The following is a 27,499-nucleotide window of genomic DNA, read 5'->3' on the forward strand; positions in this document are numbered from 1 at the left end:
TTCAAAGTCTGGGACTCTGTGGCTCCCACGGTCTTGTTTTTTACGTGACCAGACTCCTCCCCTGGGAAGGAAAGAAGAGAGACCAGTGTGGACTGGGTGGTGGCTCAGCGGTAGAGTGCTTGTTGCCTAGTACATGCGAAGCCCTGTGTTCAATCCTCAGCACCACATATAAAATAATTAAAAGAAAGGTATTGTGTCCAACCAGAACTAAAATAAATAAATATTTTAAAAAAAGAGTGACCAGTGGACCATTGGGAGCCCTGAGGATTTCAGGCTTGGCCTGGGGTTCACTTGGTGGAAAGGAATGGAAGCAGCACCTTGGGCTTGGCAGACGGCAGTGAGCAAGGCAGAGGCTGACCCTGATTCTCCTCTGAAGGGTTCGATTCTTCTGAAGGGCAGCATGTCTGGAACCAGTTCTTTCAGTACCGAAGCAGAAGAACAGGGTCCCCGAGCCAGCCTGTGCCATTGGGAGGGTTCTCTGTGATGATGACAGTAAGTGAAGGGCCTTGTGTCTTCTTCTGAGCCAGTCCTCCCCTGGGAAAACAGAGAAAATCGTGCGTGACTAGCCCTGACATTGTTTCTGTCATTCCTCAAGTGTTTGTTGAAGGCCCAGTTGTGCACAGAGGGCTCAGACCTGGGTGTGCTGCATTCAGCAGTGACCTCCAGAGACCTAGATCCCAGGCCCACACTAGACCGGTGATCTGTCACGCTGGAGGGAAACCAGCCTCCACAAGCCCTCAAGTTGCTCTCCCCTGGTAAGGATGAAAGATTGCACTGCTCACCCTGCAAACCTAGGGCACCACCCTGAGGGCTCCAGTGAGATGCAGCTTTCTCCACGTGGAAAGGCCAGGACTCAGCAGCGGCAGGATGCCAGAGACGTCCAGGATCCCTTAGCAGTGTGATGTGCGTGTGCTATCTGAAAGGAGGTATTGTCAGAGGCCAGCAGAGCTATTCATTCCGCTGGGTAGAAAGAGGCTATTGACCTGCCCCCTCTTGAAACTTCTGTCCCCGTGTCCCTGGCCTAGATTCCCACCACATGTACTGCAGATGAGTACACTCTGTTCAAAGAGTTGATAATACTCTTGACAGCTGCAAGCACCGAGATGCCTCAGTGAGTACTGCCATTGTTTCCCTTCCTCTCCCCTTCCTCCCACGAGTCCATTCAGCTCCACCCTTCCACTCTAACGGAGATGACCAGGTGACTACTTGAACACGATTTTTATGTTGCTCTGCTGGTGAATATACGAGCCTCAAGCCTTAGGGAAGCCTGCTTAGCACTCTGCTAATGTTGGGATTTCCTGAAATTCAAACCCAGTTACTCAGCAGTGATAACTTTCCACTCCCCAGCTCCATCCTCAGCTCCACCAACACAGTGAGCAGACAGGCAGGCCCTGAATGACCCCTGAGATGGCCCCTAAGTTCCTAATGAGTAGAACCCCAGCTCTGCTAAGGATCCATAGTCACAGTCCAGGTTTCTCTTCCATGTGTGAGTGGAAGGCGAGGTGGGCACTAGAAGGAAGCAAAGCTGTAGATGTCTGTGTCTCACGGAGACCCCGAGGCCCTTAGCTGTCATTCTTGCATCAGGGGCCTCAGTCAGGGCACAGACTCAGCTCCTGGGAACTCTCCGAGGTCCTGACCTTGAGGACACCCCCTGGCATGAACAGCACTGGAAATGAGCTTTCTAGAACCCAGCAAGGGGTCTCGAGGCAGAGGCATCTGAGACCCGGGGCTCCGATGCAAGAGCAACCACCCTGCTTCTGACTCTGGTCAGTAGCAGACAGGAGAGAGCATCTGGAGGTGCACAGTAAGCTAAAGGTTTTCAGGGCAATTAATCCCTGCTCAATTGCAGTGTGTACGATCTGCACCAATTTGCAATACCAACAGCAGAACTTCAGTATGTGATGCCCATAAGGTGCCATTAAAATCTTTAAGGGCTGCCAATTCATAGTTGAAAAATGCAGTCAGTTTGATCATTGCTGCGCTTGCATTATGATATGTGCTGTGGCGCTCCTACTTCTTGTGCACTGGCCAGTTGCTTGTCTACAAATGTCGTGCTCCAATTCTTTACTAACTTGCTTGCTCTCTGTCTGTTCTTATCTGTGTGTTTCTCCAGTCATCTCTCAGAGGCCTTGCTACATTGCAAGTATGACTCTTTAGTCTGAAACAATTGAAGAACATGACTGTTCCCTGTCTCTCTCTTCTCTTTGCAATTGGGGTCCTGTATCTTCTTGTGTGGACACTCCATTCCTTGGGACACTTGGCTTCTTTCAGTACTCATCAAACCTTGGGAGGTCGTTTGATTCACCCTTGTTTTCAAATGTGGAAATCAAGGCTGCGAGACCGTGAAGACACCTTATGTAGAGCCACTGACCGCACTGAAATTAACAGCTTTGCCAGTCCTCTGTGGGCTCCCACACTGGCTACCCTCCAGGCACATAGGAATAGGGTATGCGACTTAAAATGCTGCTGCCTGCCTGAACCTGGCTTGCGTGTCATTTAAGAGCCTGGCCCTCTGAGCAAGAAAAGGACAGTGAGTTCACACGGAAGACCATGGTCAAACTTTTGTCACTCTCTAGGCTTTGTGAGGGGGCTGCATGAAACAGGCAGAAGGATTTTTCAATGTTCCCCTGTCTACTAGGCTATTTAATACAAAACACACATCCCATATGTTGGTGCATTGGCCTAGAGATTCCTGATGCTGCAAATTCTAACAAAACCACCTCCTTTTTGTAAGGTTAAAGGGTCAAAAAGATCTGCAGATTCTTCCAACACCTATCTGTGCACCTTCCATATGTAAGTGCTGCCCAGGTTTTCTGGGATGTGAACCTGGCGTGCACTGCAGGGGGAAGAGACCTGTTGTTATCAACTCATTCCTGCATGCCAGAGCCACCTGGGGGTCAGAGCTGCCAGCTGTGGGAAATTCACTGCTGACTGGCCTCCATCCATTGCAACCAGGACCCAAGGAGGAGCACGCAGCACTGCTTCAAGGAGGAGGGTGGACAGCCCCATAGGGTCGAGGAAGATGCTCACTACTCCCCCATGGCCCACCCCCACAGTTCCCAACACCCCCAGTGCACCCGAGGCTGGCATCAGTGTTGAAAATGATAAAGCAAACACCACGAAGCAAAACCAGTCAGAGTGCCAGCGTTTATTTCTGGCCTCGTGACCAAAGAAGGTGGAGAGCAGGGGCGGGGGCGAGCAGAGGGGGCTGGATCACCATTCACAGCTCTGTTTCTGCAGCTTGTGTGTTCTCAGATTGGCAGTGGCCAGCATCATCCCCTAGGAAGGAAAGCAGAGTGGTATGTGGCCCCTTCAGAACTCAGGCCTGAGGAACTCTGGTGTCGTCTGCAGTTGACATGGTGGGAGAGGAAAAGAGACAGAGAGCAAGGCTTGGCTGTGAGCCACCAGAGAGGCAGGGGCCAGACCTGAGTTCTCATCTGAAAAACTGGGTCACAATGCCAGCATTCTGTGGAACTGCCCCCCACACACACACACCGCCCGCCAACACACACGCAAGAGCAGAATCCCTGGGCCAGCCTGGGTCATGGCATGGGTTCTCAAGGATATCAGACAAGATGAGTTCCCTGGAGACTTTTCGTGGGCCTTTCACCCTCTGCCATATAGTGTCCACCGCCTCCTCCCACAGGTACAGCCACCATCACTGGCATGTGTGACTTCCATTAGCAGCTATGTTGTGCTCGCTGACCCTCTTCCAGGTGCTTGGAATACAGCAGTGACCTGCACCACCTCAACACCACCTAATTTCCCACGCTGGATTGCCCTTGGTGTGCACTCCATGCACTGAGGGGAAGTCAGATGCACGAGGGCTGCAGGTGGGAGAAATGGGGGTGTAGCTCATGCTTCCAGGAATGTGTGAGGTGTCTAGAAATAGCTACAGGACTTTCTTGGAGAGATCGCTAAGTGCAGCTCTTCTGGGTGGAAAGGGAACGGGGGCACACCCCCCTCCCGGACCCCCAGCCCCCTGCCTCTGCCCCATTGTTCCTCCCTTCAACTGCCCAGTACACTGTGCTCAAGCACTGGATACATTTCTCACACGTGACGTCCCCCGTGTTCCTCTGTCCCTTACTCCCACCCCTTCAATTTCTCTTTCTTTCCTGTTCTTCTTTTTCTGGCCTCCCAGAAGGCTTAAGCCCCAGGTTGCTGCTGGCTGAACAGAAATTGCAGAGGTATTCAGGCTGATGGTGAGTTCTCCTTTGGTTGGGATGCCAGAGACAGGAGTGTACTGGGCCCCCACCACCAGCAGATTGACTCACAAGATGAAGTACGTCAAGGCCCTCAGGCAGTGTATCTTCCAAAATGGTCATCAAAGAAGGAGGATGAGCTGGGTGATAGCATCCAGAATGCATTCTGATAGCAGATGTTTTCCTCTTTAGGGTTATGTGAGATGCTATCTGTTTGTGGGTCTTCAGCTGGTGGACGGATGGTGGGTAGGGGTTTGGGGGCCTGGAGGGCTTGCCAACCATGAGAGATGGAGGGCAAGGGCCAGAGGTGGAAGGCAAAGCAGCAAAAGTGAAAGTTTCCTGCCGCCTAATCCTACGCTATCAAACTCCATCCTGGAAGCTTGGGTTTCAGGAGATGCTGCCAAGTTGTGCACCCTGCTTGCCAACCCTATCTGTGGGGTCTGCACCACTGACTGCCAGCCCCTCTTCCTCTTCCCCATTGTCCTCCCTGCAAAGAGTTACCCTGAGGGGAAGGAGGAAGTGTGTGGCCTCCAGAGTCTTTTAGGTGGTTCTTAAGGTGGGGTTGCCATTTAGTAATGCATGTGTCACAAAACCCCAAGGACACAGGGCTGATCTGGTCTTGGAGCTTCTCTCAAACCATGTCCAAAAGAGACGCAGTTATGACTTGAAGCCATCCTGCAGGGAGAAGACAAGAAAGGCATGCGTGCCTCAGAGAGTGATGGAGTAAGTTTACTGGGCTATGGGGGGACTGAGGAGGGGCAGCCACCCAGTCCCTGCGAGTTGACATGGAGTCAGTGAAGGTTTGCCAGGGCAGGCATGCCTCTGGTGGATGAAGAAAGAAGTTGGCCAAGAAGTGGGAGAAAGGCAGAGTGTCAAAGGGAGAACCCAGGATGATATGGTGAGTTTTTGTGCCTGACAGTAAGCAGACCCAGTTTTCTGTCCCAGGAGCTGATACAAGTCAACGTCAGTTCCCCTTCGGGGTTAGAAACCCACACTCCACAGAAATGCTGAACCCTGGTGTCTGATCAGCAAAAGCCCAGGGTTTTCAGTTGTGATAACAGTGCATTGATTATTTTTCCACTCTGATTCATGCTTTTGTGTCCCGACTGAGACAATCTGGCCTGCTCTCGTGACACACAGTATTTCTCCGGTGGATTCTCTGAGTGCACCAATGCAGCAAATTTTACTTAGACCAATGATTTCTTTGGAGTTCATGTTTGGATGTTGTGTGAGCTTTTGAGGTTTGTTTGCTTTTTTCCTTAAGGAGGTCCGCTACTCTCAGGACGACTAGTGAACTGAATTACTTTATATAGCCCTTGTCAGTATTCCTCTGATGGGGTATGTGTAGGTCTCTTTCTGGGCTTTCTGTTTCATACACTGATCCATGGATCTTGTTCTGAGGCAAAACCATGCTGTTGTCTTTACCATCCCTTTATATTATAGCAGGTAGTTTGGGAGTATATGTTGTCCATCTTTGTTCCCTTCCAAATGGCTTTGGCAAGTCTATGTCCTATACATTTCCATGGAACTTTCCTTATTTTATTTTATTATTTTATTTGTAGTTGTAGATGGACAGAATGCTCTTTTTTTTTTGGTTTATTTTTATGTGGTGCTGAGGATTGAACCCAGGGCCCCACGCATGCTACGCAAGCACTCTGCCCCTGAGCCACAGCCCCAGCCCTCCACAGAGCTTTGAGGGATGGTTTTTCCTTGTAATTATAGTGATGGTGAAACTAGGGATTGACTACCATCATACTGACACCTTGACCTTTGTGAGTCTTCTGATCAATGAATGTAGTACACCTCCATTTATCTAGGTCCCTGATGTCTCTCAGCAATCTTTTAAAGCTGTCTCCAAACAGGTCTTTCAATCATGATGTTAAATTTCTCAACAGATAATTAATTTACTTTACTGGTACTGAAAAGGACATTGAAGCTAAATTTCACTTCCAATTGCTTGTTCCTAGTAAGAGGGAAGAGACTGGCTTATTTGTGTGTTTGTTTGTTCGATACTGCCTTTCTATCCTGTGACCAGGCTAAAACGTTTGTGGCATGTGGTAGATTTTTTTTCTGTAATACATAGTATTTTCTGTGTAAACTATCATGCCATTTGTAGGTGAAGACAGTCTCTCGTCCTTGTCACTTCCATGCCATTTCTTTCTTTGCCTCCTTGCACTAGCTAGGGCCTCCAGCATCATGTTGTATTCACGTGACAAGAGTCTCAGCAGGGAGACGTTCTGACTTCTTCCTCATCTTATGATAGGAACATTCCGTTTTTCTCTACCGAATATGATGCCAGTGGCAGATTGTTCATAGAAGCATTGTATTAGCTTGAGGATGTTCCTTTATGTTCCAACGTTATCACGGCTTTTATTATTTTGTTGATGAAGAAACGGTGTTTTACCTCATTAAAGGACTTTTCAGGCATGCCAGTCGACAATTACTCATCTTTTCTTTTATTCCACTTATATGATCAAATTCACTTATGGAGTTTGATGTTTCCATGGGGTAACAAGTGTTTGAGGTGCCTAGTCTGCCATTGGACTAATCTTACTCTTGATTACATATTCTATTTTTATTACATATACGACCTTATAGGGATGACACTTTTTCTTTGTTCTCCTTTGCTCTTTTGAGCCTGTTAATCTGTTTACTGAGGTTGTTGAACTGTCCGAGATTATAGCTTTTCAGAGCATTGCATGATTACACATTTGCAGTTCAAGTCAGGGGCCTTGCTGTGTTGCCCCAATCCTGGGCTCTAGCGATTCTCCTGCCTCACCTTCATGAGAAGCTGGGAATCCAGTCACATACCACCTCTCCTGGCTTCCATCACAATCCTTTTAACGTCTGCAGGATCCATCTTGATGGACACACAGTCACTTTTGATAATGGAAGTGTCTTCTTCATTTTCAACCAGTCTACCTAGAGTTTTACCAAGAGTGTTCATCATTTCAGAGAATCAGTTTTTTTTTAATTTCCATGCTTTTCTTTATGGTTTGACCAATTGCTATTTTGTTGATTTCTGCTCATTATTATTCCTTTCCTTGCACTCTCTTAAGCCTCACTATGCTTTTCATTCTTTCAGGACATTGGAACGAGGAGTATAAGGTCATGGTGTTGAGGATTCTGTTCTTTTTGACATAGTCTTTTAAACAAATTGAACCATTGATTAATGTCTTGCATCCCAGAAATTGTGATGGAGAGTCATCATTCTCTTTTGGTTCAAAATATTTCCCACTTTCCTTCTTGATTTCGTTCTTTTCTTTTTCCTTCCTTCCTTCCTCCTTTTGCCCCACCTTCCCTCTTTCCTTCCTTCCCTCCTTCGTTTCTTTTACATAAGAGGGACTGAACTCAGGGGCATTTAACCACTGAGCCACATCCCCAGTCCTTTATAATTTTTTTTTATGTTAAGAAAAGGCCTCCTTAAGTTGCTGAGATTGGCTTTGAACTGATGATCTGCCTGCCTGGTGCTCCCTAGGTGCTGGATTATATGTGTGCCCCACCACAGCAAGCCATGATTTATTGTTTGACCAACAGGATATTTTAAATGTTGCTTTTGAATTGCCAAATATTTTTGGATTTTCAGAATATTTCTTCTGGTGTCAGTTTTTTCATATAAGTCGGTCATGGTCAGAGAACACACTCTGTCATTTCAGTCTTTTCTGATGTGCAAGTAAAAGCATTTGTTGACTTCATTGCAAATACAAGTCGGTTGCTGGGTTGCCACCCAAAGGCAGGGAAGATCCCTTCAAAGAGTTCCAGAGCAACAGGTTGAGTTTATCTTCATTTTTACTGTAGTTGCTGAGGGTGCCTTTGTGTCTTAACATAAGGTGTATTTTAGAAATTGTTCCACGTGCTGTTCAGAAGAAAGTGTCTTCAGTCACTGATGGAATGAAATATTCTACATTTATCTGTTAAGACTCAATTATGAATTGCATTTTTTTAGTTCTGTAGCTTCTTTATTTGGTGTTTTTTTGGATGATCTGTCTAGTGACGACAGAGACATGATAAAGCCACCCAGCATTCTTGTGTTGTGATCTATTTGATTCTTGATATTTTGGAGGGTTTGTTTGATGTACACAGATGCTCCATTGTTTGGGGCATACATATTTATGACTTCTGTTTCTTGTTGTTGTAGGACGCTCTTAAGCAGTATGATGGCCATCTTTGTCTCTTCTGATTAACTTTGGCATGAAAGTCACTTTATCTGATATGACGATAAGAACCTATGCTTGTTTATGAGATGCATGGAAATGATAAGTTGCTTTTTTGCTTTTGCCCTGTCCTTTCCCCTTCAGTCTGTGGAAGTCTCTGCCTATGAGGTGAGTCTCTTGCACACAGCAGAATGCGGGGTCTGGTCTTTTAATCCAATATGCCAGCCTATGTCCTTGGACCAATGAGTTGAGTCCACTAACATATTGTGTTATTATTGAGAGATGATTTTTCCAGTCATTTTGATTTATTTCTAGTTTTTAAGTCGAAATACATTGTCCTTTGATGTGCTATTTTTCTAGTGTAGCTTTGCCTTCTGCTGGTTTTCATTTGTATTCTCCACTCGCTCTTCATGAAGTATTACATTGAGTATGTGTTGTAGTGCTGGCTTTGTAGTTGTGAATTCGTTTAACTTTTGTTGATTGTGGATAGTTTCATCCTCATCTTCAAATCTGAAGCTTAATTTTGCTGGATATACTATGCTTGGTGGGCATGCATTGTCTTTCAGAGTTTTGTGTATATTATGCCAAGACCTCCTGGCTTTTAGTTGTCTGGGTTGGCAAAACAGCTGAGATCCAGATTGGTTTACCTCTAAACACGAGAGTCATTTTCCTCTAGCAGCATTGAAAATTCTATCCTTATTCTATTTGCTAGGCCATGTCATGATGATGTGCCTAGGAGTGGGTCTGTTGTAATTTTGTATATTTGGCATCCTGTAAGCCTCCTGTCTTTGATTTTCCTTTTCTTTCATAAGATTTGGGAAACTTTCTGTTGTTATTTCATTCAAAAGATTGTGCACTCCTTTTGTTTGTACTTCAGAGCCTTCGTCTACCCCCGTGAATCTTAGATTTGGCCTTTTAATGTTATCCGGTCTTTCTTCAAGGTGATGTAAAATCATCATGGATCTTGTGGATCAGTTTACCTAAAAACTTTCCAAATTTCTCCTCTGACGTTTCCTCCACTGTGGTATCCATGGGATCTGTTTCTGAGTCATTCTGGGTTGTTTAGGTTGGCTTGTTCCCTGAGTTTTTCATATTTTGTTTGTGTCTACCCAACTGTCCAAATGGATCTGAAGCAGCAAGGCTCTGTTCTATGAGCTTTTGGTCATCCGTGCCTCAGACATTAGGGGGAGCCAAATGACAGCCACCAAGAGCTCTGTATGGTACTAAATTCAGTACTTAATTGCTATCATGGCATCTACAATGTTAATTGCCATAATAAACAGAAATGGCGGGATCAGCAAGTTCTATCAATAAAGGCAATAAGTGATCATGAATTATGTCTGGCATAAAATCAAACAGCAGGTATGATCTATGACTTGTGTATTAATTGTTGTTATAACATTATGGGGCACGGTGTTTTCTAAACCAATTTGTTATGAGAAGTTAAAAATGGAGTCTATAAAGAGGAGGAAGAAGAGATTGGAGGGCAGAAAAGGGTTTGTAGTTTCAAGAGTTGAATAGGGCAGATGCAGAGGTGACACAGAATGCATTGTTTATGAGGAGGGAGGAGAAAATAGAAGTAAAAAAAAAGTTGAAGGAGGAGAGAAAGAGAGAACATTAGAGTTTGGCTGTTAGCAAGATAAAAGAGAGAATGAGAAACAGAACTGTGAAACAGACGATACAAAAACAAGCCAAAATACAATAATCAAAACCCTTAACCTTCAAAAACATTGTAAGGGAACATAACTGCCTGAAATAAATGCTACAAATGAGAAAGAAGAAAACAATATGTACATGTAAAAGTGTCCATGTATCAATCAGGGCACAGGAAAACAAGCCAACAAACAAACCAAAAACCCCAAAAGAGTCGATGAGAGTATGTGCTGGCTATCTGTGCCAAACAGTCTTCCCGTTTCTCTGCTTCCCATCTGCACAGAATGCTGCGGGGTGGAGTACAGTGGAAAGGGCTGGAGGCTCCACTGCCAGGGGAAAGATGCTGCTGTGATGTGTGAGATAATTTCTGTAAGTGAAGCTCTGGGGCTCCAGTATGGCCCCAGGTATTTTATTGCCTGGGGAGTTGTTAGGCGTTCCTAAATCTATGCACCTCTAGGGCTGTGCTCTAGGAGTCTCCTCAAGGCTCCAATCCTGGGACAGAGGAGCCCATGCTTTTCTGCTGCTGCTGTTGTTCCCGGATACTGCCCTTTCTGGTCTCCCAGAGTTACCCCCAACCTCCATAACTCTCGCCTGCCTGTTGGAATTTCAAAGCTGCTGCCAGATTCAAAGGCGGGAAGGGAGGCAGGCTAGCTCAAGCCTCTCTGTCCTATATTAAGCCCCAGGCAAAATGCTCTCTATGCCAGAGATTCTCTACATTCACTAGGCTCACTTAAGATCCTGTAGCCCGTGTCTGCTGAATTCCTACACTGTACTTATCCCAGAACTCCTGGTCTCTGTTGGCGCCACTGCAACGTGGATATCCCCAAACAGCCCCTACTTGGGCTCCCTGAGCAGAACTGGTGGACCTGAGGTGTCTTTTGTGCATCACCTTAATGAGCCGAGCAGTCTTTCAGTCAGCCCAGGGAAGGCTGCCCCTCCAGTCCCAGGATTCTCCACGCCAAGTCATCCATAGAGCTTCTCACCCTTTTCTGACCTTGTGTACTAATGTCCCCTGCTCCCGCCAGGAGCCCTGCTCCAATTTTGTTCCTTGATCTTGTCTGGTTCACCCAAGAGTTCCCAGTCTCCATGGCTCTCTGTCCAATAATGAGGATCAGTGAAGTCTCTTTATCACCCACCTCACAGAGAAGCAGTATCCCTGCTGCCTGAGTTCCATGTCACAGACCTGTGAGAGAGCCCGCTTCCCTCTAGTCCACCACCTTAACACCTTGAGTTTAAGGATGTGCCACCTGGAACAGCCTACGAAGGTGGAGTGAGGCAGAATGGCAGCACCTAGCTTGGCAGAATGAGGCCCCATTCCCTTGGAGAAACACATGTGGAACCAAAAAACTTTCTCATACCTGATTTTTCTTGTGCAGCTGTGATTGTACTCTTTATTGGAGATTAGCATATTTGTTTACTTGGCACTCTTAAATACCAGTTACATTCCATGTGTGTGTTAAGCATTGGAACTCACCATGGAGCTTCAGTGAGGAAACAGGAAGGTGACCAGTGGAGCTTGGGGACTCACCTGGGTTCTGATCTCAGCTTCACACCAGGTAGCTGTGTGCATCGGGCGAGTCATTTCACCTTCTGGCTCCTGATTCCATCCAGGAGACACAAGGAATGATATTTTCTTTCCTCATGGGCTATTGTTAAGAGTACTCTTTAAATTAAATTAATATCTTTTCCGGCATATGCAAACTGTTATATAAAATGAGAGAGGCCTAGGCATTGAGTAAGCATTTACCAACGTTAGCACATCCCTAGGCAGGGTCTGGCCTATAGGATGAGTCCCAGGAGGGCCCCGTGCTTATTTTTGTTCCTTTGTTGTCTTAGCCTGGTGCCAGACACACAGTAGGAACTCAAAACCGTTTGTTGAAGGAAGACACAGTCTGTATTCTTGATGAGATCAGTGTTTAGCTCAGACATTCAAGCCCAGTCCTCACCATGAACTTGCAAATGACCATTTTAGAAGCGAAAATGCGAGGCCTAAGTTTCGTAGAATGTAAACGGTGCGAGGGAAGGGACCCTTCTCTGCTTTTCCTTCTTTCCCCTATTCGTGTATCCCTAGTATTGGGAAAGAGTGCTGGGTATGAAATATGTGATCGGTTGACCTGAGGAAGCACCAAGGGAATCACAGACATGATTAGAACTCTAGCCAAGATATCATTGTGCCTCTGTGTGAGAGTGTTCATTTTATTTAATTAAAAAATTCCTGTATGCATTCAAGGCATACAGCACATATTGATATACACAATGAAATGATTGTTTCAGTCAAGCAAGTAAACTCTGCACAGTTACCATTTCTCATGTGGGAGATGTGAGCACCTGGAATTACTGTCTTGATATGATTCTGGTAGCTATTACTATTAACGATTGTCATCATGCAGTAGATGAGATCTCTCGTCTGATTCATCCTCCCACCTGCAACTGTGTATGCTTTGGCCAGTATCTCCCATTTCCCCGTCCCTGGTAACCACCATTCTATTTTCTGCTTCTGCATATTTGACTTTTTTTAAATGCCACATTAAAGTGAGATCGTGCAGTATCTTTCTTTCTGTTTCGGCCTTGTTTTCCTTCACATGATGCCCTCCAGACATATACATATTCTCCTCAACACAAAATCTCTTTTTGGAAGGCTGACTGGTACCCAACCTATAGGTATCACAATTTCTATGCACGTTATTTATTAATGACACTATGTACTACGCTTCAGGCAGCTTGTTCGTTGTTGTGGCCAAGAGACTCAACAAGAACAATGTAAGAGGAGGAAAAGTGTTTTTTGGCTCATGGTTTCTGAGGTTCAGTCCCTGGATGGCTGCCTCCGTATCCCTGGGCCAGAGGTGAGGCAGAACATGGTGGCAAAAGGGCATGGGGAAGGAACGCAGCTCAGGACATGGCCACCAGGAGGCAGAGAGAGCTCTGCTCACCAGGGGCAAACTATAAACCCCAAAGTCACACCCCCAAAGACCTACATCCCACAGCCACATGCTACCTGCTGGTAGTTACCACCCAGTTAATCCACATCATTGGATTAATCCAATGATTACATTACAACTCTCATAATCTCCTCAATTCACCTCTGAACTTTCTCATATTGCCTCACACCCGTGCTTTCGGGGGACACCCCAAAATGACAACAGAACAGACTGCATCTCTCTATATAATGTGTAGAAGATACATCTGCAAATGAATGTACAGTTTATACACACACACACACACACACACACACATATATATATATAACATGTATTATGTATTCTATGGTATATCACATACAATAACATGTATCAATACTTGATGTATTCATATAAATGTTCATGTAATGTATGGAAGAGCACACACATTGTACATTTGACTCTGATAACTTCTTCTTCTCATATCTGCAAGTTTGTAACCCTTGAAGAATATCTCTTCATTTTCCCAGCCCCTGGTAACCACTGCTGTACTTTTTGCTTCTATGAATTTATGACTTTGAGAATCCTCAGGTGAAGAAACATAATCTTATCATAAATACACAATTTCCAGTGCCAACCTTATTCCATCCTTCAGCACTGAAACTGCTTGTGTCTCTGAAGCTGAAGCAGGTCTGTTGTGGATAGATCCTACATCCATCGCGTCTTCTATGCATTTTGTTTCTGTTCAGAACGATTACCAATACAGTAGGACTGAAGCCTGCTAGTTTTGTATGTTCTACCTTATGTTCTGTGTTCTTCCTTCCCACTGTCCAGGCGTTCTTTTGACATTATCAGGCAACTTCTCAGAATAGGCTTTGCATTTCCTGATTGTTTCCTTATCGTATTTTCGAGTTATGTTCTTCATGGTTGCCAACAGGTGACAGCTCACATTTTAACTTGAATGAATCTGGTTCAGATTATTGCCAACTCAATTTCAATATTCTGCAAAACCTGGACTGTATAAAAATTCAGAGCCTCCCGGTCCTTTCTGCTGTCATTGGCACAAAATTACTTCTTTATACACGAAAGCCCATCCAGACGGTTTTATATAACAACTGCTTTTTGCAACAATTGCCCTTTAAACCAGACACAGGAAGAACAGCGTTACCAACCACAGTGCATTCATACAGCCTTTTATTAATGTTGACACAGTTTCCTTCAGTGGTGCTCTTATTGCATCATGGGGAGCAAATCAAGTTACTATTTTTTTCTGAGATTTCCCTTTGATATTTCTCACAGGAAAGGTCGGCCCACGATAATTTCTCTGAGTTTGTCCATTATCAAGAAATACCTTTATTTCACCATCATTTTTGAAGAGGCATGACAACTGAGTGAAATGTGTGCTGCCTGATCCATCATTGATCCTCTAAATAATCTCTCCAAACTGCTACTGGGACAGTTAGGGAAATTTAAATGCGGACCTAACATGGACTTGGATAATGTCACCTTATCATTGTTGAATCTCTTCAGGGTGATAACGGTGCTGTGGTTGCATATGGGTATGTCTTAGTCCTTGGGAGACACATGTTCAAGTATTTGGGTGAAGTGTTGAGCACTTAAGCAAAACAACAACAAAATTGAGAGAGAACGCAACAAGATTATGGGAATCCAGGTGAAGGATTTTCTCTGTGTTCCCCCTTCAAATTTCTGTGTTTTCAAATGAGAAGTTGAGAAAAATTTCTCACATATTAAGAGTGACATGCTGAAGTATTATAGATCATATAAGGTAATGCCTGGTATTTGCTTGAGAATAATCAGGAGGAGGAGGAGGTGGGGTGAGGTTATGTATGAGCTGGGATAGGCCCTAAGATATTAATGGTTGCAGGTGAGAGCCAGGTAATGAAAAATACCTTATGTTGACCTCTCTTGTACAGGGACTCTCCATTGGTCCCTCAGCAGCAGAAGAAACAGCAGGGAAATGGTTAAAAGAATGAATTCTGGGTCCTAACCTAGGTCTTGACATCTGAGAGTACAAATATGGATCCCGGTGATCTGTGTTTTTATTTTGTTTTTTTGTTATTGTTTGTCTTTGTTGTTGTTGTTGTTCTGGGAATTGAGCTCAAGGGGTGCATTACCACTGTGCCACATCCTCAGCCCTTTTCCATGTTTTATTTAGAGTCAGGGTCTTGCTGTGTTGTTTAGAACCTCGCTGAGTTGTTCAGGCTGCCTTTGAAGTTGCTGTCCTCCTGCCTCAGCCTCCTGAGTTGCTGGGATGGATTACAGGTGTGCACCACCATGCCTGTCTGTGATCTTTGTTTTGAAGAGCTGTGTAGGTGAATCTGATACAAGCCCATATTCCAGGACCAATGGTCTAGTGTAATGAACCTGGAGATTATTTGTAGGGCGTCTATATATTCTATTTGCATATGTTTGAAATTAAAAGAACACAGGCTTGTAAGTAAAGGAACCACAACCCAGATGTGTTACTGAACAGTTCTTAGTAAAGTTTCAAAACAGTTAAACACAAACATAAACACACACACACACACACACACACACACACACTCTCTCTCTCTCTCTTTCTTGCTCTCTCTCATACACACACACACACACACACACACACACACACACACACTTTCAAATAGAGAAGAACCTTGATTCTGGAACCAACCTGAGAGAAAGAAACCTCACATCAATCTCCCTCATGAGCAAGACACAGAAATCCTAAGCAAATTTTAGCAAGCTGAGTCAGCCAGCATAAAGCAAAGATAATATAACCATACCTAAGTGACATTTTATCCTAGGAGCACAAAGCTGGCACAGCATTAGAAAACGAGAGATGGAAGGGGGGCATCCAAGAGGTCTGTATTGCTAATGGAGTCATTGGGTTGCTTGCTGCAGATGCTAATTAGATGCATACATCTAAGTTTTTGAAAACTCGCTGTGATATACCCTTACGGTGTCTACGTTTCTGTCGGTTGTAAGGGTAATTTTACTCCAGGTTGGGGAAAAACCTATCCAGGTCAGTCAATGTATTCATGGATTAAATGACTACTGCTTTGTTGATTTCCACACAAGCAGTATCTACTTGAGTTTGCAGGATGAAATTTTGAACTGAGGAATGAAAGGGACATTGCTGCATGTGGTTAAAGGGAAAGAAGTGGAGGCAAGTGGAAGGGAGGAATGGAGAGAGGCGAAGAGAGAGGAAAGAAGGAAGGAAGGAAGAAGGAATGACCTCATGAAGGGGGAAATGCAGGGAGACAGTTTCTACATGAAAATTCTGACAGTGTTGTCTTTAAAATCAGGAGCAATCTGTAGAAGCCCAAATCTGTCATCTCTGTTAGATGTTGCACCGGGTGGCAAAGCCGGTACTGTAGGAAGCCCATAGGATTAATTGAATTCCCAATACTCACAGATTCCTGGGATATCCCAGAATACCTATATCGGAATGTTGAGATACAATAGTGTTCAATATGGTGGCTGACTTTGTGATCAATATGCTTGTTAAAAATTCAGATGCATTTCTATCATCTCGATCCCCCCCCCCCAAAAAAAAAGGATTGCCACTGTGAATAGGCACCAAACACCAGGACAGCAACACTCTAGAGCATCCTGGGGTAAAGACAATAAATGAAGCAAGAGATGTGAGTGTACAAAAGGCAAAATTGAAAGGTACGTGAGAGATGAAGACTCTCAAGACCCACGTGAGTGGAGAGAGACCATCCTGGTCGATGAGTGAGAAGGATGGATATCCTATAGATTCTCAGTACCCGCTTCGTTGATCCATAGATTCTGTCAAACTGCAATCCAAATCCATGGCCAGTGAGAGCGCGCCAGTGGAACTTGACAGGCAGAGCTTGACTTGTATTTACATAGAAGAGCCAAAGACAAAGAACAGCAAAGATGTGTTTGGACATGATGAATAAGATGTAGGTTCTTGCCTTAGCCGACACATCGAGTGCTGCATTTTGAGAAGGGGAACTGACAGCATGACAAGTAAAAGAGTTGAAAATGCAGGCAGAGCACCTGTGTCACCTCAAAGGGAGGCTAGTCTGGGAAAGAGCAGTAGGGAGCACAAAGCTCAACCCCACCCTGGGGGCAACTGGCCTGCCTGGTGAAGTGAGTGCAAGAAGCCACTAGGAGGCGACCGCGGTGCGTCATGCGGTGCGGGGGCATCAGTGGATCTCGAAGCTCATTGGCCAGCGGCCACAGGGGTGGGAGGTAGAAGGCACTGCTGGAAGCTCATTGGCCTTCGTGGAAAGGCGGGAAAGGGAGAGGGAGCTGGAGCAGCAGAGGGACCTGGGTCTTCCCTCAGGACTCTTATAGCAACTGATCAGTCCCGCCCTTCTGGAGGCTGGGGTAACCACAGGCCAGCATCAGGGATACGACCCTCCCTCTCCATCCTTCTCCTCTGTCTTCCCTCTCTCCGTCCCTCCCACTTGAGATCGGCAATTCCTTCCCCTTCCCTCCACCTCAGCGGGGGTAACCCATCGGATCCCGAGATCCCACCCACACCTATCCCCAGCAGAAGCCATCTGGGAAGGGTCCCTTGTCCTGGCACCCGATCCCTGAAATCTGGCCCCTTTGGCAGGGCGAATGCCCATGCCTTTGGTTCTGAGGTGGGCCAGGACGGGAATGATTGGGCTGGTAAGGAGGTGGGATCATGCTCTCTGGAGAGGTCAGAGTGGGCAAGCAGTGAGGGCTGTGGGGAGACAGGGAGGAGAAGATCGTGGGCGCAAGCACAACTGTCAAGTAGTAGAGAGGGGAGTGGAAGATTGCTGTGGGGCTGTGGAGGTCAGGCGTGGGTTTGAATGAGGGCAGAGCCGGGAGTGTCGGTCCAAGAGGAAAATTAGTGCCCCCAGGGGCTGCCTGTTGGCTAGAACAGGACCGGGCACCCCATGGAGGGCTCAGCAAACATCTGTTGAATGAAGAGGGTTGGGAATGAATGAAGGAATAAAGGAAAATAAAAGTGGAAAGAGGGTCAGGGGTTCAAGAGAAGGACATGACTCTGTGGGGTGCAAAGGGGCGATCAGCTTAAAGGGCGAGCAGGGGAATAATTAAGATTAAGGTGGGGTGCCAGAGAAACCAGAATGGAGTGTGAGAGAGGAGGAAACTGAATGTCGGGCATCCATGAGGCTATGAGTTGAGCGCAGGGGCTGTGATATGCTGTGCGGGAGGGAACGGGTGCAGGAGGTTAGGAAGACAACTGGATGCTGAAGGGGACGCGAGGATTAATAATGTTTGGGTTTAGCAGAGCTCAGGATGGATGTTGCATTAAAAAGGGGCAGCAGTAACTGTCCCAAAGGGGATGTGGGTGTGCATGTGTGTGCCTGAAAACGGGGATGCATGGTGGGCGGAGTGAAGGTAAGCAAGGAGAATCATGATCAGATTGAACACATGAGGGACCCGTGCCAAGAGGTTGAAGAGAGGAGGTGACATGAGAGCGGGGCTTCCTGGGGAGGAGGCTACATGAGTAAGGAGGTCGGGTGAAGGTTGGAGAGAGCCATGGGGAAAGAAGGGAGGGCAAATTGATTCATGTGGTGAGCAGGATGGAGAAGAAGAATCCAGCCACCTGAGATGGGGTTCTCCAAGGGCAGAGCGAGTACACTAGGGATAGGGGATGGTGTGGCCATTCTGATCTCCGCTCCTGACCCTAGAACCATGGAGCCCAAAGACATACCTGCTGTGCCCTGCTGCCCCTCCGACTCCAAATGTACCACAGGGCGTGAGACCGGAGCCCCGTGGGGGATTGAACTTGGCCCCAGAAGAGCTATAGGTCGCTGTGACCGCTGCCACAACCATGGCATCACTACCAAAATCAGGGGCGAAAAGCATTTCTGCCTCTTCCGGGCCTGCAAGTGTCACAATTGTGCCTTCTTCTCGTGAGTATGGTGTCTGACAAGGGGAGGGGTCAGGCCTCCTCTGCATGCGACTAACCCTCGGCCTTCTATCCACCACTTTAGGGAGCAGCACAGGGCCTTGCCTGCTCTGAGTGCCTTGAAGAAGGAGCGGGGCGCACGGCTCAAGAGGCACCTGGCTCAAGGACTGATAAAGACCATGGCTGCAGCCCCCAGATCGCACCTCCATGTCAAGAAGTTGGCCCCGGAAGCAGGCATCCCGGGTGAGTAGGAGTGTCTCCTGCCAGGGAGGGAGGTCTGAGTCTGGGGAGAGGAAGCCTGAGCAGCTCTGTGGCCAGTCCTACCACCAAATCACAGCGTCACCTTGGGTAAGGAGTCCCTGGGCCTTCGATGGTCCGAGGATTTGACCCACTCACATTACCTGCCAAGAGTTTGTAGGGAGGACAGGTGTGGTGGCTCAAAAAGGCCCATGACAAGATGCGACCTCAGGGGGTGCGTGGGGCATATCGGGTCTGGCCAGGGTGGTGGTGGGTCTGGCCAGCTCATGAAAGCTGTCCCTGGTCTTTTACAGCCGGGAAGGACAACACCATGACCCAGCCTGAGGCCCTCACTTGCGGACCCCCGCAGGAGGTAAGGAGAGGCTGTTGCCAGCCCAGGAGGGTGCCACCCAGCCACTGCTGGGTCCCGAAGCCATGGGTTCCATTTCCAACCCTGCCACTGACTTGCTGTGTGACCTGGGGAAAAAAAGTCACTTGTCCCCGGGCCTCAGTATCCCCTGAGGTAAAAAGAAAGGTAAGACGGGCCAGTCTTTCGAGGTCTTCGGAGCCTGACATCCTGGGCTCCTGTCTCTGTCCCCAAACATGCTCATACCTCCTCTTGCCACACCCGGCCTGGTGCCTGATTCCACTCTGTGATCTCTGCCCCTGCAGGAGGGCTCCCAAGGGCCTGAGCCGTTCAATGGGCCCCCAGAACCTCCATCTGTGCCCTACTCTCTGGCGACCTTGGATCAGCAGCTGACTGGTTCTCTTTCTGGGGAGCCCCACAGGACCCTTGTCCTGCCCAGCATGTGAGTAGAACGAGGACCACGAAGCCGGCTGTGCCTTGTGCTCTTGTGTGCCCAAACTCGTGCTTGGTGCCATGGGAGGCAGGAGGAGGAAGAGCAGGATGAGCAGGAGGGGTGCGAGGGGGAGGGGTGCGAGGGGGAGGAGAAGGGGAAGGCAGCCTCTTAGACTGAAGGGCAAAGTCAGGACACTCCCAGCCTTGCCACTTCCTATTCGTGATACCTTGGACAGATGACTTTATGGCCCAGAGCCTCCTTTTCCTAGCGGGTGTGAAGGGAAAAAGTCCACCCTAGGCCCCCAGCATTGGAAAGACGACTAGCACGAGGTCTGCCATGCAGTGGGTCTGCAAGATGCGGGGACTGTTGTTGCACAGGAAACAGATGGGTGGGAGAACCGGTCCTCTTGGCAGAAAAAGGGGCTGTGATGAGGGGCAAGGCCAGAGGCCAGTAGAGAAGGCTTCCTGAAGATGAGCCAGGCTTGTCCTTTGAGACCCATGGGGATTGTGTGAAGTGGAGGCAAGAGGCAGCCCCAGCAAGGAACAGCAATCCCATCTCTCCAGGTGCTTTGCACATGAAAACGCAGACAGCTGTGATGCGATGCCCATCACCCTCGCGGTGGCCCTGGAGGGAAGAGGCCAGTAGGAATTTGTGTCTGGGGAAAAGGGTGTACAGGAAGGAAAACAGGCCAAGCCGGAGAAAGGACTTGCCCAAGCCACGAGGACCCATGGCCCCGCAGTCATTGGGATTCCCACATGCTGATATTGCAAAGTCCTGCCCTCTCTGTCTACTGGTGGTGCGTGTCCGCCAGAGGGTTTAATCCCCTGGCCTCTCCTCTCCTTGTTTCCAGATGCTCAAGTCTGCTCCTCCAGCCCTGTGCCACCCCTGACCCTCTTCTACTGCAGCCACAGGTCCTGGGAAAGAAGCGGGCTCCAGACCCTGGGAGGGACCGTGCTTAGTGGTCGGGAAGAGCAGAAGGCCTTGGGGGTGGGGGTGGGGGCTCGAGGGAACTGGGGGCTGAAGGGGCGCTTGTCCTGGTGGGAGGAGGTGTGGCTCCCCAGCCCCCATGCTCTCACACCCCTTTCCTTTGCAGGTCTCCAATGCCTCCGAACAGGCTTCCCTTTCTGCCGCCTTGGAGTGGCAGCGGAAGCTGGAGGCAGCCGAGGCTCTGCTGGCTCTGAAAAACTCTTCTTGGGACCCTCCTGATTCCATGACCCTGCACCAGCCCTGCAGCCCACCAGGTAGCTTGCTCCTTGAAGGGTGAACATGAGGTGGGCACCCTTGGGAAATGGAGGCGGGGCCACGTTGTGGTGAGCTGCTTCTAACTGGGAAGGCAGGATGTGTGGGTCCAATGTCCCTGGCACGGAGGCCCTGAGGGAGGCTGGGACTTGCCATGATGCTCAGCACATCATATGGAAGCTCGGAGTCTCCTGCCTCCCAGCCCAAGGCCCACGCTCCAGTCCCCTGCGGTGTGCTGCAGTCTGGGGAGGAAGGCATAAGGAGGTGACAAGGGCCTCTCCTCTGGAAGGAGATCTGGTCCCTGACTTCAGGGAACTGCAGCCTGGACCCAGAGGCTGGATGCCTTCCCAAGAGGTGTTTTAGACATGCCCCAGAGTGGAAGGGCTGGAGGAGCTCCCAGGAGGGTTAAACACCCAGGGAGCCTGGGAGGGAAGGCTGGGCAATGCTGCACAAAAACGGTGCGTGGATCATGGTGTGGGAAGAAGTGCTGGAAGAGGAGGGGATGGGGCTGGAGAGGCTGCTGATCACGCGTGTCTGGCAGACTGGGCTTGGGAGACCTGACCAGCCAGCGTGGGCGGTGCAGAGCCAGGCACTGTTTCTGACCTCATTATTCAGAGACCTTATTCAGAGACCCCAGGCTTGCTCCAAAGAGATGTGGCGGGGGTGGCTGTGACGGTGGGATGGGGTGGGAGGCGAGACTGGAGATTGGGAAAATCAGACCCCTTGGAAGGGGCCAGTGCCATGGTCCCAGGGAGCAGATCTGTGATTGGGTTGGGCAGAAAGGGAGGGGGGAGCTGGGCGGGGACCTGCATGTGACCTGCCCCTGCCCCCTTCCTTTCCCTCTGAAGCTCCTGCAGGAGAGAGAGGACTCCAGGCTCCCAGCCCTCCTCTGCGACCCAGGCCTGCCAGCTCGGTGTCACTGCCTATCGGACATCTGGGGTGCATCTCCCTCTTGACCTAAGAGCCCCGCGGAGGAGGCCTCGCCACAGCACTGCCTATTTGGGTATCCTGTTTCTGAATGTGCAAAATGTTTAATGTCCAAAATGCTTAACGTCTTTTTTTAAGCCTTCAGGTGTTTTATAAGCTTTCAGACCCTTTTTATGATGTGGGGCAACTCTTTGATTGAGGTTGGGTATTCTTGTACCTTCCCATCTCTTATTCCTTTGGATGCTGGGGCCTTTTTATGTGTCTTATAAAAACAGGATTGCGCAATCAATCTGCCAGCGGGGTTCTGAGTGGGTTCATATGCCAGTGTTTTCATGTGTCTTGTGATTGTGCACTTACCTGTGCACCCATGTACGCACCCATGCATGTGGAAACAGGAAGATGTTTTCACTTTGCGTCTAGGTTTGTGTGTGTGAACAAATAATAAACCCTTGTTGTTGTAAGGCACTGAGAAATATGGGTTGTTTGTTACCACAGTATAACCTAGACTATCCCCACCCTAACGGTCTGTTTCAGTTCACATTATCGGAAGTGAGAGTCACTTGGGTTTTCACAAGGCTAGAGAAGGGCATGGTAGAGGGGAAGGAGTAGCAAATTTATCCACTGGGTGATGAAGTACCCACCCTCTGCCTGGCACAGACTGTTTTCAGTAGTCTGGAGGGCCACGGATGACCGTGCCCGCGGGATCAGGCCGATCAGGTCAAGGAGCAGAGCAGAGGCCAGGCGGGCTGTGGCCAAGTGCGAGTGCATGAGGGGCAACTGCCATGGGGATCCAGCCAAGGGCTTCCATGCAAGAAGGTGGGCTCATTGTTGCCCAACCTACTGCTTTTTTCAAGAGAAGATGGGACTCTGGATTTCGAGGTAAAATGACCCCATTTGTGAGCAGTGGCACGGGTTTCCTCTTTGAGCCCTGTTCGTGTGGGCCAGAACAAACAGTGCTGCTGGACAATGTTGGCTGTGGGGAAACCAGTGCATTTCTAGTCCAAGGTGAATTTTACAGTGGGGGAAATCGAGGCCAATAGGGACAAGAAGGATCCAAGGGGGGAAACGAATTCAAACTGGGCCCAACTTTTGAAGGACCCACGAAACATAAGGGAGAGTCACCACCTCATACTTGCTCTGTGCTCGCTCTGTGCTAAGCACATACAAACTCACAACAACTCTGCAAGTAAAGCATTATTCTTAAATTTTTTTATCTATAGATGGACACAATACCTTTATATCTATGTATCTATCTATCTATCTATTTATTTATTTTTATGTGGTGCTGGGGATCAAACCCAAGGCCTCACACATGCCAGGCAAGCACTCTGCCACTGAGCCACAACCCCAGCCTCAAGGAAGCATTATTCTTGCCATGGAATCTGTGAGGAAACCCACTCAAGGGCGGGGGGGTGGGGGGGAAGTGACTCACATCAGCATTTTCATGGGAAATTTGAGCAAATATCAGGGAAAGTGCATTGTCTTTGTCAGGCCCTAAATTAGCTGGTGATTTATTCTTATAAGGCATCAAACGAAGGGTTCAGACCTCAAAGCAACAGCAGCAGTCAGAAGGCCTTTTCAAAAGCACGTGGCCCCTCTATTTCCCACCCAAGGTCACAGTATGTAGTCATCGATCAGATGTCTCCTCCCTGCACCTGTTCCTCTATCCTCTGCTGATGTTCTAAAAAAATGGAGGAACTGCCCCGCCCCCCACAAGGCAGGCAAGGAAGCTCAGCTAGACACTCCTGGACTTGGCCTTTCCCCCACGCTTGTTACGTCTCTATGTCCTTCCCTGCCCTGATTTTACTCCAGACAGATTGATGGGGATGACATGGAATCACGACCACTCATCTTCTTGTTGTTCGTTTGGTGTTTTATTTGTCTGTTTCTTCATTCGTTTTGGAGCCCCAAGAAGTCAGGTTTCTCCTATTCTCTGTGCGATGGGGGGCGAAACAAGCATGCACACATCACTGAGGACTCAGAGCAAGATGGAAGTCCATCTCATACAACCGATACATCCTAGATGTGTTACGTGCATAAATGGTCCAAGGCCCTCCTACACCAGTGACAGATAAAGGGTTCCCCATATTCCTGAAGGGAGGGAGCAGAAGTACTGGAGAAAGCCCAAGACCCTACCATGCGACTATGTCCCAGGCACACCATGGACCCCACGATGGGTTGGGTACAAGAGCAGGTATATGTTGGTAAAAGGATACGGGAGGAGAAAGGGGAGGAAAAGAGAAACAACGTGCAGAAGTGGGGGCAAGGAGTGAGGCCCTCTCTGTTTCTTGAGGCTCACCGTCCTTTACATGCAGGGCTCTTTTCAGACTTGACACAGCTGTCACACACGCACACACATAGGCACGTGAGTGTGCACGCTCACATGGATTTCTGTAAAGTTTAGCACAGGCCGTTTCTGGTGTGTTTGGGGAACCTCAGGATGCCTTTGTAAATGTTCAGTATCACGTGTTCTTGTGTTTCTCATTTTGTCACGTACCACCCCAGCTGACAGGTTGAAAACATCACGGTAAAGAGCACTTTAACAGACATGTCTTGACTCTCTTGGGTTATGTCACCGCTTTAGCTAGGCCTGAGCATACCCACCCTATCGGAGCCTCCAGAGTGACTCGATCTCACCTGGCAGGTGAAGAGTTAACAACGGGGTCTCTATGGTTAGGGGAGGGTGGGGGGAAGTCTGGCACTGTCCCCTTTGCTGCTTGTGGGATCCAAAAGGGATACCAGTGAATGGCGTGTGGGGAGGACACACATTTCCACCATTGAGATGCAATAACTGTAAATAACCTCGAGAACATAGATGATAGTGAGGTGCAGGAGAATGATTAGGGATTGGTGAATTTCAAGCAAGTATGACCTTTGTTTCCCATCTAGAGGATGTGATCCTTACTTCATATGATTGGGCTTTTCATAAGGGCTGTATTCAACAACCGGCTCTCAAAAGCCTGAAAATGTAACAGTCAGCATGTATGGTCCAGTAGGAGCAGGCTCCAGCACTCCTCTGATTTTGACCTTGGCCCAGGGAGACCAGTCTTCCAGAGTAGGCCACGTGAACAATGCACGCACACAAAGGGTTGTGACTTCTGGTCTCTAACCACGAACGGCTTCACACATGTACGTGGGAAAGTACTATTTTTAACCCCTGAAATGGAAGGGCTTGGGACAAACATTGAGCTGAAGGAACAGCCAAAAGTGCTTATGTGGGAAGGTGCACTACTGGAGGGGGCCAAAGTGGGCAGAAGTGCACGGGAGGGATGCCGGGATTGGCGAAGCCCATACAGGGGTGTATTCCCCAGATTTCTTAAAGGATAAGGGAATGGGGGGCATCTGGTGTCACCTGGGCCCTGCACTCGTATCTCTCACGAGACAGAGAGACATTCTTTCTTTCCCTCCTGGTGCTTAGATCCATGCTACACAGGGGCCACAAACTCCTCTGTTTGCCTTCTTTTTTCCCCACTTTAAAACACATCCTTGCAAATACTTGCTCACCAGATGGAGAACAGTGTTATTTCAGGGAATAGATGCATTGACCAAACGACAAGGGGCCTTGTGAAGTGTTCAGAGCCAAATGCTTGAATCGCCTTTTCAAAAGTGTTGCTTTTGCTACCGTGTTCTTTCAGCGAACGGATGTGCGAGCCACAATGGAATGCATGTAGTGAAGTGCGTAAGCCACATGAATAGAAGCAGTTACCCAACGTGAAAATCAATATCTGTGAGATCACTCCATAGTGCTCTGCAGAGACACCCCTTATTCCTTTCAATATCAACAGAATGGACGTGCCATGGCATAGTCCAATAATCTTATGTTGATGGATGCTTTGACTCTTTCTCTACCTGCTGTTACAAACCTGGCTGCACTGACATAATCTTTACTATTTTTATTGCTATATTTTGGAATGGATCTGTAGATGTATTATTGCTGCTTAAAGGGTGAAAATCACAGGGTATCTTGCTCACAACTGTCAAATCCCCCCTCAGAAAGGTTGTGTCATTATCCATTCCCCATCAATATCTGACAGCAGAAATTTTCCCAGTGCCTCACCAGGAGAGCTGCCAGAAGTTTTGATTGTGTTCACCCCATAGGTGACAAATGGCATGCTAGTGTATATTTTAGCTTGCATATCTCTTGACGTTGCACAACTTTTTCGTGTGGTTCACAGTCATTCTTGTTTTCTTTTTTGGCTAGGCTCTCTTAATTTATATTTTTGGCCCAGTTTCTACAGAGACTCAGCTTTCTTTTCCCTTTACAAAACACAAAACACTCCTTTATATCTCGGGGATATATTGGGAGAGTTGCCTCTTTCTCTGATGTAAATTGCAAAACATTTCCCCCTGTTGCCGTGCAACTTTTTTTTTACGTCGTGGTGTTTTGGTTCATTTCATGTTTATTCTGTCATCTTTATCAATGCATTGACTTACTTCTCCTGGAGATTTCCCATTCTTAAGTTACAGAGGATTGACACTTGAAACACTTACATGGTTTCACACTTTACATTTTAGACTGCAATCCATTTTGTAATTTATACCCATTCGTGGTGTGAGCCAGAGTTAGGGGTTCCCCCACAGGAGTGGCATTAGCACGACGGTCGTAGAGAAAACCATGCACACTGGTGAGAAGTGTAGAGATCAAGTGTGAAGGCACAGTACATTGGCCACGGTTAAAAAAAAAAAAAAAAAGGAGGAGGAGCAGTAGGCGGAGGAGATGGAGGAGACAGAGGAGGAGATGTTTCTACTGAAAGGTGTATTCCCAGAACGGGGCATAGCTCTAGTGCCCACCCTCTATTCTACACAGTCTAGAGCAACCGGGAGGAAATCTTTAATAGCGGGCTCCTTTCTTGGGACTTCCAGGAAAATCATGTCCGTCATCCAATGCTCTGGCACACCTGAGGCCTGCGTGTTGATATAGATTCTGTCTCTCCTGACTTGGAAGTCGGAAGCAACCTGAGACAGAGTTTGGAAGGCCCTGAAGACAGCCCAGCAGGCTTCAGGAGCTGCATGCAGTTCCATAGGCAGGCACCTGGGGAAGAGAGAGATCAGAAAAGGTTGGAGCAGGGGTCATTGAACCTCCACCATTTGCAGAGCCCCTTCCTGTGCACTGAGCCAGAATGAAAAGATGGGGAGAAGCGGTGGCTCCCTCAAATACCCAAGTGCCAGCAGAAGAGTGCAAGACATATAAGTCAGCACAGAAGCATGGGCCAATCAGAAGAACCAAACAACTTCCAGAAGATGACCTTCAGGAAAAAGGGACATATGAGCACCCTGACAAAGAATTTGAAATGCCCGTCGCCAACGTCTTTGACAAGCTGAAAGGAGACACAGGTGAAGAGCTGAACGACTCCAAATACAAACCGAGAGTGTGTGTGTGTGTGTGAACACATCTGGAAGACTCACACTTCCTGGTTTCAAAGCACACATTACAAGACTATGGAGTCAGAAAATCGGCCAAGGGTATGAAGTCAGAAAATCGGCCAAGGGAATAGAACAGAGGAAAGATAGT

At 47.9% G+C, this 27,499-nt stretch overlaps 1 protein-coding gene across 1 annotated transcript; it reads left to right on the top strand.

The window, feature by feature from the left end:
- Window positions 1-12,709: 12,709 nt before the first annotated feature.
- LOC308638939 (doublesex- and mab-3-related transcription factor C1-like) lies at window positions 12,710-22,414 on the top strand (the record flags this gene model as incomplete). Its single annotated transcript, XM_081276882.1, is given in 9 exon segments — window positions 12,710-12,769; window positions 18,683-18,728; window positions 18,731-18,788; window positions 18,870-19,027; window positions 19,336-19,394; window positions 19,694-19,830; window positions 20,672-20,732; window positions 20,915-21,062; window positions 21,909-22,414. Coding segments are annotated over 9 exon segments (840 nt in total). The 3' UTR covers window positions 22,022-22,414.
- Between the last annotated feature and the right edge of the window lie 5,085 nt (window positions 22,415-27,499).

The sequence above is a fragment of the Spermophilus citellus genome, assembly GCF_964194105.1.
Source record: "Spermophilus citellus genome assembly, chromosome: X".
Lineage (NCBI taxonomy): Eukaryota > Metazoa > Chordata > Mammalia > Rodentia > Sciuridae > Spermophilus > Spermophilus citellus.